Source organism: Eleutherodactylus coqui, chromosome 10 (assembly GCF_035609145.1).
Source record: "Eleutherodactylus coqui strain aEleCoq1 chromosome 10, aEleCoq1.hap1, whole genome shotgun sequence".
Classification (NCBI taxonomy): Eukaryota; Metazoa; Chordata; class Amphibia; order Anura; family Eleutherodactylidae; genus Eleutherodactylus; species Eleutherodactylus coqui.
Genome location: NC_089846.1, coordinates 33,248,045 through 33,263,532, shown reverse-complemented (window position 1 = coordinate 33,263,532; position 15,488 = coordinate 33,248,045). Strand labels below are relative to the sequence as shown.

The 15,488-nt window shown below is 44.1% G+C and overlaps 1 protein-coding gene across 1 annotated transcript in view; it reads left to right on the top strand.

Moving 5' to 3' along the window:
• The window catches only part of OLFML2A (olfactomedin like 2A), a 92,135-nt gene that overhangs the window by 54,558 nt on the left and 22,089 nt on the right, over positions 1–15,488 (top strand). Inside the window, exons 3-5 of the mRNA XM_066580794.1 lie at positions 4,309–4,416; positions 6,636–6,812; positions 8,058–8,313. Of these exons, the coding sequence (XP_066436891.1) occupies positions 4,309–4,416; positions 6,636–6,812; positions 8,058–8,313 (541 nt within the window). The remainder of the gene's footprint in view (positions 1–4,308; positions 4,417–6,635; positions 6,813–8,057; positions 8,314–15,488) is intronic.

Here is a 15,488-nt window from a genome sequence, read left to right as displayed (position 1 = left end):
CTGAGTTTTTAATACTTCTGTACACTTCTAAAGAACCCGTCTGACTGGGGCATGCAGTGTGGGCCGAAGCCCACCTGTATTACGCACGACATTACTACCTCAGCTGTGTTGGGCAATGCAATGGGATATTTCTATGTACCGCCGGTGGCTTCCTGGCACCCACCCAGGCAGTGGGTCCACAGGGAGTTAAACCTACATGTGTCCACTTCTAAAGAACCCCAGTCTGACTGGGGCATGCAGTGTGGGCCGAAGCCCACCTGCATTACGCACGACATTACTACCTCAGCTGTGTTGGGCAATGCAATGGGATATTTTTGTGTACCGCCGGTGGGTTCCAGGGAGCCACCCATGCTGTAGGTGCACACTGAGTTTTTAATACTTCTGTACACTTCTAAAGAACCCGTCTGACTGGGGCATGCAGTGTGGGCCGAAGCCCACCTGTATTACGCACGACATTACTACCTCAGCTGTGTTGGGCAATGCAATGGGATATTTTTGTGTACCGCCGGTGGGTTCCAGGGAGCCACCCATGCTGTAGGTGCACACTGAGTTTTTAATACTTCTGTACACTTCTAAAGAACCCGTCTGACTGGGGCATGCAGTGTGGGCCGAAGCCCACCTGTATTACGCACGACATTACTACCTCAGCTGTGTTGGGCAATGCAATGGGATATTTCTATGTACCGCCGGTGGCTTCCTGGCACCCACCCAGGCAGTGGGTCCACAGGGAGTTAAACCTACATGTGTCCACTTGTAAAGAACCCCAGTCTGACTGGGGCATGCAGTGTGGGCCGAAGCCCACCTGCATTAACCCTTTCCAGTCCACTGTGTGACCTGTGAAGACATTAGGGTTTAAGGCTGTACAGCTCCGTTGTTGGTAGACGTCCGTCGGGGTTCTCTTACTGTATATTGCCAGCCTCTCTGCTGTCGGAGCCTATCCTACGTGTCAGCTCATGCAGTACTGGCTTTAGCCAGCATATAGCGCCGTTGTATAACAGCAGAAAAAGAGTAAGCCCCCTAGGAAAACCATATACAAATTGGATTGGAAAGGGTTAAGCACAACATTACTACCTCAGCTGTGTTGGGCAATGCAATGGGATATTTCTATGTACCGCCGGTGGCTTCCTGGCACCCACCCATGCTGTAGGTGCACACAGAGTTTTTACTACATCTGTACACTTATAAAGAACCCCAGTCAGACTGGGGCATGCAGTGTGGGCCGAAGCCCACCTGCATTAAGCACGACATTACTACCTCAGCTGTGTTGGGCAATGCAATGGGATATTTCTGTGTACCGCCAGTGGGTTCCAGGGAGCCACCCATGCTGTGGGTCGACAGGGACTTCACAATAGGGAGTTGTACCTGCCTGTGTCTATGAATTAAAAAGCCCGGTCTGACTGGGGCATGCAGACACCTTGACAGAATGAATAGTGTGTGGCACATAGGTTCCCCATTGCTATGCCCACGTGTGCAGCTCCTGATGGCGGTGGCACAGGATTCTATTTCTCATTGCTTCTGTACAGCATTGTGGGCTATCGCTCCGCCACTTTTAAAGAGGGTCGCTGCCTAGCCGTGCCAACCTCTGCAGTGTGTGCCTGCGGTCCCTCGTCATGGCAGACGCAATTCTAAATAGACATGAGCGTGGTGTGGCATGGGGGCAGCTGAAGGCTGCGCAGGGACACTTTGGTGTGCGCTGTGGGGGGGAGGGGGGGCGGTTGGGCAGCATGTAACCCAGGAGAAGTGTCAGTGGAGTGTCATGCAGGCAGTGATTGTGCTTTGTTGGAGGTAGTGTGGTGCTTAGCAAAGGTATGCCATGCTAATGAGGGCTTTTCAGAAGTAAAAGTTGTTGGGAGGGGGGGGGGCCCACTCTTGCCGGTATTGTGGCTTAATAGTGGGACCTGGGAACTTGAGATGCAGCCCAACATGTAGCCCCTCGCCTGCCCTATCCGTCACTGTGTCATTCCCATCACTTTCCTGAATTGCCCAGATTTTCACACATGAAAACCTTAGCGAGCATCGGCGAAATACAAAAATGTTCTGGTCGCCCATTGACTTCAATGGGGTTCGTTGTTCGAAACGAACCCTCGAGCATCACGGGAAGTTCGTTACGAATAACGAACACCCGAACATTTTGGTGTTCGCTCATCTCTAACAATATGGAGCGTTGGGTTCAGACATGCTTGATCACTAGTGGAGGACACTTCCGGCATATGTTATGAGAGGTTTCTCATTTTCACTGGGTAAGGTAGGTTTTGACCAAGTTTCATTAAAGTGTCCATTTCCAGTCCTCCGTGATTGGGACAATCTATAAGGGCTTGAGCCCTTATACCAGTGATTCCCAACCAGGTGCTGTGGCTCTCTGGCTGGAAATCACATCGGTATTATTGTATTTTATCGCCACCAGGAAGTCCTGGTGGAGACGGGGTTGACTCCTGCTGATGCTGAATGGCCGCCAGCTTCCTGCTTGTCATCAGGTTCACAAGTCCTGGCAGTCAGAAACTTGTGTGCCTGGGCATCGGGGGAAGCAGTGGTGGCGTTGAGAGAGGTGCAGCTGCTACAGAAGCCAGGTGCGCAGTACAACACACCGGCCTCGCTCCCAGTGGCAGTCCTGTCCCACCTCCGCTCCCCACTGTCACACTGCATTTTACTGGGGCCGACAGTCGTCTCCCAACTCCGCTCCCCCCTCTCACTCTCCCCTTTACTGGGGCCGCTACCACCGTCTGTCCTCTCCCATCTGCGGTCCCTGCTGTAACTCCGTCCGTCTCCCCTGTACAGTCGCTGCTCTTGTCGGCTGTCCTCTTGCCTTTACTAGCCCTGCTGTCCGTGTCCACATGTGCTGCCGCTGGGCCCGCTGTCAGTGTCTCCATGTCCACTGTAGTGGGGCCGCAATAGGTTTAGCTATCACTACTTGGGCTGCAATAGGGTTTGTTATTACTACTGGGGTCACCTGTTATTACTGGGGCCACAATAGGGGTCACCTATTACTGCCAGGGCCGCAATAGGGGTCACCTATTACTGCCGAGGCTGCAATAGGGGTCACCTATTACTGCCAGGGCCGCAATAGGGGTCACCTATTACTGCCGGGGCTGCAATAGGGGTCACCTATTACTGCCGGGGCCGCAATAGGGGTCACCTATTACTGCCGGGGCCGCAATAGGGGGTCACCTATTACTGCTGGGGCCGCAATAGGGGTCACCTATTACTGCTGGGGCCGCAATAGGGGTCACCTATTACTGCCGGGGCCGCAATAGGGGTCATCTATTACTGCAGGGGCCACAATATTTACTACATAGGCCACTGTGGGGCTCACCATTACTACCGAGGCCACCAATATAGGGGGTTGCCATTACTTACAGGGCCACCAATATAGAGGGTTGCTATTACTAGTGGGGCCACCAATATAGGGGGTTGCTATTACTAGTGGGGCCACCAATATAGGGGGTCGCTTTTACTAGTGGGGCCACCAATATAGGGAGTCGCTATTACTAGTGGGGCCACCAATATAGGGGGTCACTATTACTACTGGGGCCAGCAATATAAGGGGTTGCTATTACTACTGGGGCCAGCAATATAGGGGGACACTATTACTACATGGGGCGGATCAGTTGTGGAATTTATAGTAGCTGTAGCAGCAAAGAGGATGAGATTTTAAAAATCATCTACATGGCTTGGAAACAATCTGTATAAAGCCTGTGCGTATATTAACATGTAGTGCAGGATTTAATTCTGCAGCATGTTAATTTTAAATATAATGTATATCAATAGCCCATCCGGCGCTCTTCGCTGTGTGTTTTTTTTAAACAGCCCTGTCCTTTTTATAAAAATGAAGGTAAAAATCATATGTTGTAATAAGCCACGCCCTATCCACGCCCGACTACACCATAGCCACACCCCCTTTTGGTAAGGGTGCAGCCCCAAAACATTTCTTCCCAGGGGTGCCTCAAGGCTGAGAAGGTTGGGAAACACTGCCTTATTCTATAGAAGGGTTCATGCACATGGCCATATTTTTGATCTGTAGTGTACTGATCCACAGACCTACTTAGGACCATACTTTACCTCTGTGTGAATCTAATCCCAATCGAGCATCCAGTATCGCATGTTCTCCTACAGATGCATTTCTCCATTGAATGGAATTGCAGGCACTTCACATGATACTGTACAGAGTGCACGATGCCTAAGGGTAATAAATGTTTTGTTCACTGAGCTTGATGTATTCCTAATCTGTTCTGTTACCATTAGTTAATGCTTACACTGAGATGATGGATGACTATGATTAAGACTGTCTTGGGTTTTGTCTTCCTTTCTCAGCTGCAGTCTATGATAGACCTCCTGGAAGGAACTCTCTACAGCATGGACCTGATGAAAGTCCATTCCTACATCAATAAAGTAGTGGCACAGATGAGCACTCTGGAAGAGGTACGAGTTGTATGACTTCTAGGTATCTACTCATATGATATGGACATACATGCTATATAAGTTGTATATTGTGAGCAGTCTGCAGGTAAGAGATTTCTGGAACAATTTAATAGAAGCCCTCCATGTGTGTCTTTTACAGTTTACTAAGAAATAGTCTTTTATATGTTTTAGTTACTTTAAGAGCTAGTGACAAGAATTTTTGTAATTCTTTCTCCACCTTTTTTAAACAAAACTTCATGACAGCATCAGCACAAGTAGCAAATATGCTTCAATCTCTATGGTCCGGCTCCATGTCCCGAAACTAAGGCAATTCACATTAACCCATTCTACCTCTGTGTATATCAGGTGCGAATTGGGTATGAAGCTGGTTTGGGAGCCAAGCCTGCTGCATACCTGGTGGGTGTCCGAGCTAGCTCCAATCGTGGCTGATTGACAGCTTACATGCACTACCAATCCTGATCATGGCATGTAAGCTGGAGGTGAGCTCCCTCTTTGACTTACCATCAGCCTTCTGTGATTGCCTAGTGAAAGCTCCTAGGACTGCTGAATATAAAGCCCTATTAAGCCCTGCCTTTTAAAACTACAATATACTGCAAAACTGAAATATTGCAGTGTATTGTAAAAGCAATCAAATGATTACACGTTCAAGTAGACTAAGGGGACAAAAGAAAAATGTTAAATAAAAAATGTTTAAATAAAAAAATAAAATATTTTAACCATTTTACCATAAAACAATCTAAACAATTAAAAAATAAACATAATTGGTATCACTACATCTGAAAAAGCCCAAACGGTCGCATTATTTATCCCCAGAGTTCAATTGTGGGTGGGCTGCGGATCAGACAGCTTTCATTGACTTTAATGGAAGCTCTCCGTGCGGGATCCGCACTGAAATGGAGCATGCTACAAATGTTTTTCGGACCAAAAGGTATGCTTTATTTCATTTGCAGATGCCCATGTTTCCCTTTGGGTGGCTTAATTTGTGAATCTTCTGCGTGGGGCATTCCGCAAATCAAACCTCCCCGTGGACATTGGGCCTAACATGTCATTTGTAGCATACAATGAACGCTGCAAAAGCATAATCCCCCGAAAAATGGGCCAGTTGCTTTTTTTCCCCCATTTCAATTCATCACTGTGGCATCTTCATTCTCGGGATCGATAGGGGTCCCACAAGTCATTCTATCACTGATCACCTCTTAGCGATATGCCATTACTTTTTAAGATGGGAATAACATTTTAAGGAGTAACTGCACTTTTTAAAAAACTTTTGACATGTCAGAACAACTTGTTAAAAAGTTTTGATCAGTGGAGTTTCAGATGCCGAGACTCCGCTAATTGCTGAAATCAAGGGGCAGAGGCGCTCACCCATGCACTATACCCCTTTGGAAGTCATGGTTGTCTGTCGGCTCCTATTGGCTGCTGAAGACAGGTGCATAGACTTCTATAGACATCTATGCTTAGGTCTTCAGTGGCGCTCAGGGATCTCACTACCCAGAACCCCACTGATGAAAACTTTTGACATGTTTTTAAGTGCATTTACTCTTTAAGATACTGCAGTAGGTTTACCTGCAATCTTTTGGAAACCCTTATACTGTATATCACAATGATATCATACAACTATAGACTCAGCTTTTCTACATGTGTGCATGGGCATTTGATGAGTATTAGGCTTCCATTACATCTGCGGCAGGGATTCCATTTTCCTGCTCCATTCGGGGAGCAGGAAAGGGGAATCCTCTGGCTGAACAGGTCGATCTTATGATGGAACCAATCAGGGTAAAATGGCCCCCATTGACTATTATGTGTTCCATTCGGTTTCCGCTCAGCTGCTCAACATTTTTCCGGATTAGAAAGCGCGGTACCAGATCTGTGACGAAACCTCTGAATGGAATTCCAGCGCAGATGTGAAGGCAGCCTAATATACACTTATTCACTATTTTGATTTATGTTACAAACACACAAAATAATTAGTTGCATAAAAAAAGTTCAAAAGCAAAACTTCTTGAAAACTTCTAACATTTGCCTAATGCAAAATGTCATTCCTTGGCACACATGGAGCCCACATGGTAAATGCAAATAGCATGGTGGATCTCAAGAAAAACAGCTACGTATACAGTCTCCATAGCCCACCAGTGCTGGGATAATCCTAGGATTAAGCATCAAAGAAGGAGCTAGAGCGTCTTACCTTCTATAACAAACCTTTCTTTTCATCATTCTAGACAATCAAAACAAACTTAACCCGCGAAAACGACTTCATGAAGGAAAGTGTCATGAACCTGTCTAATCAGATGAAGAAGTATGACAACTATTCGGACATCATGATGAGTATCAAGAAAGAGATTTCCAACCTGGGATACCAACTGCTTCAAAAAGATGCCCCAGAAAATAAAGTACAGGTGATTATGAGGAGCAGCAGGGTGGATCAGTGGTTAGTACTATTTCCTTGGAACACTGTGGTCCTTGGTTGACATCTGGTCAAGAACAACATGTGCAAGAAGCTGGTATGTTCTCCATCAGTTTGCACTGGTTTCCTCCCACACTCCAAAAGCATCCTGATATGTAAATTGGCCTTTGTGGGTGTCTGAGAGCTCTGAATGTGTTGATGCTTTACACATAATATTAAAGGGGTTCTGCCAAGTTATCCACAGGATAGCAGATACCTTTTATGGTCACTGGTGGTCCAACCCACACCGATCCCAAAAATGGCAGTTCCAAAGGTCTCCGCATGAATGGAGCAGAGGTTACGCATTTGTATGAATGGAAAGTTTGAAATTGTCCGATACAATTGTTCAGCCTTTATATTCACATGGATGGAGTGGCAGTGTACATTCACAATCTCCACTCCATTCATGGGGATCTTTGGGACTCCCATTGCAAGAGGTTGGACCCCCAGCGATTAAAAAGGTATTCCCTGTCGTGTGGATAGGGAATAAATGTGTAACTTGGCACCACCCCTTTAAGGGTGAGATCACAATCCCGCTGTGTGAATTCGCCCTAAGAAGGAGCCACAGGTGCAGGAATCATCTAGAGACCACCAAGGAGGTCATGACAATTATGGGATTAAGATCTCAGAAAAAGGGGAGAGTCTGTATGATGACAGAGTCCCTTCTGTTACAAACTACAAGGCTATAGGTACTCTGTGTGCCCGTTGTATGGTGCGTCTAGACAGTAGTGAGGTATTCTGCTAGAAGCAATGTATGTAGGAGAGAATAGGGCATCCAATGTAACATATCACAGTGTTTTTCTATAAGATTCTGTAGGGATACAAGGGAGGTGCAGTGTGGGCCTATAGACCCCTGTGGGGACTAAATTAGAGATTCATAGAGCTTATGGCTACAATATGGCTATATGAGGTTATATGGCTATATGAGGTCTAAGGAGTAAGAGTAGATTGGATGCCTGGGAGAAAGGGAATGCTTGAGAATTTGCACACCATTGGAGTGTGGAGCAGTGCAAATACCCAATAGCTAGTCATTACAGCCTACAGGTGCGAGGTCTATGAGGACAACCTATCCTGGTGACTGGTACACTAAAATATTAACATGTTTGTTTTATTAATCCTTGAACCTATAAATGTAATTTCCATTATATGTAATGTAATCATTTGTGGTATAACTATAAATACGCTTTTTCTGCTGCAGGATACAGCAGGAACCAGAGTAAAAGATGTTAAATACCCAAACAACAAGAAGAATTCTGGGGAAAAGCCTTTATCTAAGGCCACGAAGGAGAAACCACAAAAAGCTAAGAAGGATAACAGCAAATCCAAACCAGCCTCGCCTCAACCTACACCAAGACCTAGATCTCCTGTCCTACAACAACCGGTGGTCATACGAGGAGTAACCTACTACAAATCAACCAGGCATGAAGAGTCAGATACTCTTACAAGCAATAGAGGTATGTGGAGCCAAGATCTCCTATTACAATAAGGTCAACCAGATTAATTTGTGGAAGTATGCAATGAAATCTCGGCACTAAGCTTAACAGTTCAGAGTTGCTTTCAAGGTTTAGACTTCTGAGGGTACAATGACAGGAGCTTTTAGAGAAAGTTTGAAAGTGTAACAGCTGTTGTAGTAGAAACACCAGATGCATCTCCACTCGTTGAAATTGATCTTGTTATTCAATGAAGAACCCAAAGCTAGAAGGTCTTCCTCCTCCGGTGCTTGTATGGTATGGAGTGAGTAGGTACATGCATGCAAATGATGTCACATATGATTACCCATGTAAACCATTCAATAAACTATTCTTGGACTGCTACTTCTCTGTATAGCTACTAGGGATAGTCTAAAGTCATGGAGTTGTGTTGCTGATTACCATATGGCCAGTAGCTGGATAATATGTGGACAATGTGAAGTGGTGTGGTGACAGGAAGCATATACGGTATAGGACATGCAGACCCAGTATCAGCGGATGTCGATTTGCTGTGCCATATACCAATTTAATTGAGGGCAAAAACAGAGGTGATACCTCAGATACCCCAGTCTTCACCCTTTAACCACAACTAATCAGGATATGGCCTTCATTGAGGGGTCCCCAGGCTGTTGTTCTGGAAGTGGTCCCATCATGTGGCAGCTGACGCTACTATAGACCAAGACATGGTACCTGAAGGTGTGAATAAAGGCGTAGTTAGACAGTCCAGGTTGGGACAGGTGGTACAACTTCAGGGTGAGGAGCAAGCCAGAGATCAGGGCACATAGAATGTGTTCAGCATGATAGAAGAGGAAGGCGGCGGACAGAAGTGTAGTCAGTATAACAAGTCAAGGACAGGAGCAGAGAATGCAACAAAGTCAGGAATAACAGAAATTAAGAACTGGAGAATCAGAAAACTCTTGGATACCACCATAAGCAGAACCAGTAGACCACAAACTCAGATACCCTTCACAGTGTAAGGATGTCTGGTATAGCCAGAGGTACTATGTGACTGGCAGGGGAAATCTTTGCAAGATGTGCACTGGCCTATAAGACTATGAGCATGCTGCAGACAAACTCCGGGTAGATGCTAGAGCAAGTTAGGGACTGGATGCATGCTACAACTGCCAGGAGATGTAAGCTGGCGGCTGAAAGCTGCAACAGCTTACCGATCCGACTTTATTTATGAAAATTATAGGCCTGCTTAGGTTCTTCTTCACATGCAACAGATAGTACAAACAGTACATTACAGAGCCAAATATATACACTACTGCCAAAAGACACCAACATGCCCATGGCACCAAACTTGTATCTCACTAAAAATCAAACAATACGACAAAGAATGATACTGCTTTCTGGGCAATAAGTGCAATGGGCTCAATATCTAGTCTCACTTTTGGTTATAGAGCTCATAGCCAGTCGGATTGCTTACCCTATTGCTTCCACCTCGAATTGACCAGCATAAACTGGCCATAGAATAAATTAACAGTTTGCAGAAAGCGTATACAATACATTTGTATCTATATTTCATAGCTTCATCTCCAAGTCTTCTTCTCGTTTACTGGTGTTCGGGGTGGTGATTTGGGTTACTGGCATTGGATGGGTCTTACTTTACATTTCAGGAATAACAGAGGAGTCAGTTAAAGACAAGTACAGTAATCGGTTGGTTAATGGATTACACAGAGATATACAAGTTAGTTCCAAGACATTGGCAGTCACTTAGAGTTAAACACTGAATATTAGAAATGTCATGTGTAAAACAGAGGGGGTTTATATGCATAACTCATTAATGATAACCTCCATTGTGATTATTCAGGGGGTGGTAGTTCTTCAAATTCCCAGATGTTTTTTCCAGAGCTCTGGTCAGCTGTTTCAAGCATTTTACTTTATATCGTCCATTGTCTGTCAGTGGTCTATCTCGTGTGAGATCTGGATGGAAAATAGTTTGCCCCCTCCACTCTATGCTGACGATGGGTGGGTGGCTGCATGAAGATACATAAAAAGAAAATAGAGAAGGATGAGTAGGACGTGCAAGAAAAGTTAACCTGTTAAGCACCAATCTAAAAGTTGAGAGCTGAAGTTAGAAGTCTTTTTAGGAAGTTTGAACACTTTTTAGGAGCATCATATTCTCCCATCACTTCATTCTATGTCCCACTTTTTTTCCACCCGATGTTCAATGTTGCTCTATTGTTTGTTTCATGTACAAAGTAGACCATGATGAACAGTCCTATAGGTCTGGCTCAATGAGTTAAAATTGTAATTCATAAGATGAAATACATACGATTCTAATTTTTTTTGAAAGATCTACGCACATCCAAGTTATTGCCGCTGTAACACGAGCCAATAAAGTACAGTGATACCTTGGCTTGCTAAGGCCTCAGCCTGCGAGCTTTTTGACTTGCGGGCAGGCTCTCCCTCTAATTTTTGCTCTGATTTAAAAGCAAAAACTCGGGTTACGAGCTTTCTTTACATTCCATGTGGGGAGTCCCCTTATCACAGAACACTGTGACAGCACTGTCACAGTATTCAGTGACAAGGGGACTCACCACGGGGAATAAAGAATCCCCTGCCACAGCTGTCACAGCTGTGGCAAAGGATTGCGAAGCTCTCCCATTGATTTCAATGGGGCTGCCACTACCGGCATCCCCATTGAAAGCAATAGGATGCCGACACCCCAGCAGCGATTTTTCAGGGAAGGGCTTTAAATATAAGACCTTCTTTGAAAAACATTCCTAGCTGTAGTAAAAAATAAAAAATATATATACTCACCCCTCCGCCATTGCCTGGGCTCCGCCACGTGTAGCCATGTCTTCTCTCTGCACTGCTCTGAAGCTTTTCAGCAGGCAGGGATTTAAAATCCCCGCCTGTTGAAGGGCTGCATCTGATTGACTGAACACTCAGCTAATCATTGAATGACAGCTGAGCGCTGCCTGTTATTGGTCCCAGTGCTCAGCCAATCACAGGTAGCGCTCTGCATTCATTGAATTCAAGCTGAGCCCCGGCAGGTGAGTATATATTTTTTACTACAGCTAGGGATATTTCTCAGGGAAGGGCTTATATTTAAAGCCCTTCCCCGGAAATCACTGCGGGGTGCCTGCATCCTATTGCTCTCAATAGGGCACCGGCATCCCCATTGAACTCAATGGAAGAGCTTCGCGATCCGGAACGGATTAATGGCGATTCCATTGATTTCAATGGGTAAAATTGATTTGACTTACGAGTGTTTTGGGTGAAGAGCTTTGTCACAGAACAAATTAAACTCTTAACCCAAGGCACCAATGCATTTAAAGATCACATCTTAAAAGAGACTTGTGATCTTATGGACATGTAAGAAAAATGGCCGAATAGATAGTTTTGTATAGCTGGGAAGGTAAGCATTTAAGGGCCACTGACACAAAAGGGGCAGAGAAAATATGGTGCCAGCCTCCAAGAAATAATAAAAATTACAAGTCTGGCATTGAACACAAACAATGTCTAGGCACAGCTTCATCTTGGAAACAGGAATAGAAACTTACTATTTCCTAGCTAAAATAGTTAATTTGGCCACTAGAAAACTAAAAGTCAGGGGTTGCTATATTAAAATGAATACAATTCCACAGGCTCCATGCATATGGCGGAGCCTATATTTCAGCATACAAATCCCTTCAGCATGTTCAGCTCTGCTAAGTTTTGTTTTCTTAAGTCTGGGTTTTAGCGCCTTCTCATTTTTTGGCAGGATCAGCTTTTCAGGAAATCTTTAGGGATACTCAGGGACAGTGGTGTCTGTTGTTAGGGTCAACATCAGAGATAGTTTAAGGGAAATCTAAAGTAAAGCCCCATTTACACGGCACAAATGTTGGGCACAGAGGCGTAACTTGAAGCTCCCCGGCCCCGATGCAAAACTTGTAACAGGGCCCCCAACTATAATGCTTTACTCATAGTACTGGGTTCCCTATATGGAGAAGAGAGGCCTTTGGGCCCCCTAGGGCTCCTGGGCCCGGGTGCAACCGCATCCCCTGCATCCTCTATAATTACGCCCCTGGTTGGGCATATCTGCATGTTGCCTAAAAAAAATCAGTCATAAGGAGGTAGAGTGTGGGCTGATAGGCTGCTATTGGTAGTGTCATACAATGCTATTTGACTTGTTTGGATAGGTTATACCCCTTGTTCATGGGTCCTAAAATGCACCTGTAACTTGTAATCTCTGGGGGTGTTCTGGAAGAATAGTTTAAGCAAGTCTGTGATATTTAAAAAAATTACTTCTGTTTTGTACAAATACTTTATGCATAGTTATTTAAAGTGAGTAGATAGTGATATTCAGAATAATATTTTAAATTCATTCTGAAACTATGAAAACTGATTTTCTTACTTAGCTTCCATTTACTTTTGCACATCAAGTAGCTCATTGAACATTGATGGGGTAGGTGCCATCAATATTATAGTGCAGCCTCAGAAGGGGCAGGTCCCTTGCTTAAAATGTGTTGCAAATCACTCTCAACGTCCCTAAAGTATTGAATTAATACCAATAATAACATTTATCGTCGTCTTTATTGCTGTATTCATGGAATTTGGATGACCTTATCTAATTCTCACATACTTGGGCTCTTGACCTGATGCAGAGTACATGCCTCGTTTTTTTTTAGGTGTTTAGCCTCTCCGTGGTCATCTTGTGAACCTCAGCCAAACAACATAACTTTTTAAGTCCGAAATGGTGCATTAGGATTGTAAATTTTAGAATAATTTAAACACAGATATCTATATAAACTGCCAAAATAAACTAAAGCATGCGGTTTTCCCAGTAGGATGTTACGTCTGAGCTGGACACAAATATCTTGTCTGGATCAGACATCATTTGTTGTCCTAAAAGGGCAGAAATGCACACAGTATTGAAATGCGGGGGAACACAAAATATTTAGAAGCAAAACAAGAAGTGAGGGAACGGGAAATCTGACCCTAACCTACTAATGTGATGATATCCTACCTAGAAGCAGAGCATTTGACCTGATAAGGGTGACCGCATGTCGGGAACCTGGGGTGACCCTAACTCTCCCTAATTGAATAACAGGGATACTGTTACTACAATAAATAACAATATATGCCTTACAAATGTTAACCAAGTAATGCAGAAATAGAAGCCAGTTAGGAGATAGATGTTTCAATACTCCAAACATTCTTACCACCGAACAGACAATGGAACAGGACCGGAGCTGCTAACTAGACCAATAACACCTTCAGATGAAAAGTATAACTGGCTCCCTCAATGAGGAGGAGCTGGAATAAATGTGTACAGAGAGAAGCAGATTGGTTGGCTGGGACACACGCCTCCCAGCCAACCAATCCATCCACATACCAGCAGATAAGTGCTCAAGTCACTGTCCAACACATAAATTACACTGAACATGTGCTAGCATGCGGATCACATAGACCGGGGCTGACACCGTGACGTCATCCTGGTCCTGATCTGACATGGTGCTGTTCTTTATCCTTCATGAGATGCAATGAAGAAGAAAATGTCTATCATCTTTTCTTTCAAATATAACCCAGCCTTCCCTTTGTCTCCAAGCACTCCACAGTTAATTTTCCACTGCCCCTCCCAACATCCATTGTGATCACAAATTGCACCACACCTCTTTCGTCAGATGGTCCCTTTAAACTGGTTTCCTGTTGTAGATGCTACACCTGATATGTAGACCCATGAAAGAGACCACATGATGACTGTTCAGTTGACCATAAAGAGGCAGATGTCTCATATTTTGTATGAAAAAATTAGAAGCTTTGGGTCATCTGAAAAGTTTAGATATATTCATGTCCTCCAACATATTCAGTTTCTAGAAGACTCGGAGTACATTTTTTTACTGTTGTTGCCCCAGAATGCTGGCATACGTTGCGCTGTTTTTTGGTGCAAATCAATTTCAACAAATTTACCATTAATTTGGGTAAAAATGAACAGACATTATGCCCTTCACATCACTTTTCAGAAATGTCTAGAAACAGGGGCGACATTTCAGTGGAGTGAAGTCTTTAAACAAAGTCAAAAAATGGCAACTTTTTAAAAGTTTTAAAATATGTCCCAATCTTGGCCTACAAAGTGACTCTACATGTCTAGACATATTTAGAGATACAACAAATGTATTATTTTATACAATATTTAATTAATCTGTTGCACTTTAAATTGGAGAAAAAAAAACATTTAAAAAATGCGGCATCCTAAATTCCCCTCATGATAATAATGTTTATAGCCAGTAGTGCATCTCCTATGTTCTATAGTTTCCTATTACCCCTTATCTTTACTTTCATATTAGGCATTTGTTTCTATGAGGTGAAAATAAAAGTTGAAGGGGCTTTCCAATAGTCAGAAAAAAAAGTGCCCAGGGTAGATACTGGCATACTGTAAAAACAAATAAAATAACCATTACTCACGTTTTCATCGTGCCTTTGGTCCAGCACTGCTAGCTCAGTCCCCTACATCTTGCCTCCACTGATACATAAAGCAATGACTTCATATTCATCATGTATCACGTACTACTGCAGCCAATCGCTGGCCTCAGTGGTCACATGCCACTCATGCTCACATGACCACTGAGGCCAGTGATTGGCTGAAGCGACATGTGAGTGATGAACATGACCTCAATGTTTTTGGTATCAGCAGGAACCAAAGTGGAGGGGATGGGGGCTGACGGCACTAGCACGGAGGCTTTGTAAAAGGGTGAATAATGGTTAATTCATTTTTGATGCCATTAATTATCCTGGAGCACTTTTTTTAGATGTCAAAAAACCTTTATTCTCAAGGCATGCAATAGTTTAAGGGGAACCTTTCGGCTTGAATATGCAGTCCATTTCTCTCTATCTCTTCCAGGGGCCACAACACATAATTGAATTCCATGTTCCAGAGGTCCATACACCACTCTATGATGTAACGCATCCATGTCTTCCTATTCAAGTACGCTATTGCTATTTCAATATAGGACACCGGTATTGAGATATAGCGCCGGATCTGTCTTTTTGACTACAGCTTGTATAGTTATAGTGTCTGTAGACCTGATGATCTGATTCCTTTATGCATGGAGGAAAGCACTTGAGAATATTAAACGGCAGAACTGCATGGCTCCAGCCTTACTTTTGAGTATTTTCTTGACAACATTCCAAAATCCAGCTGTTTCCCATCAAACTGTCTCCAGCGATAT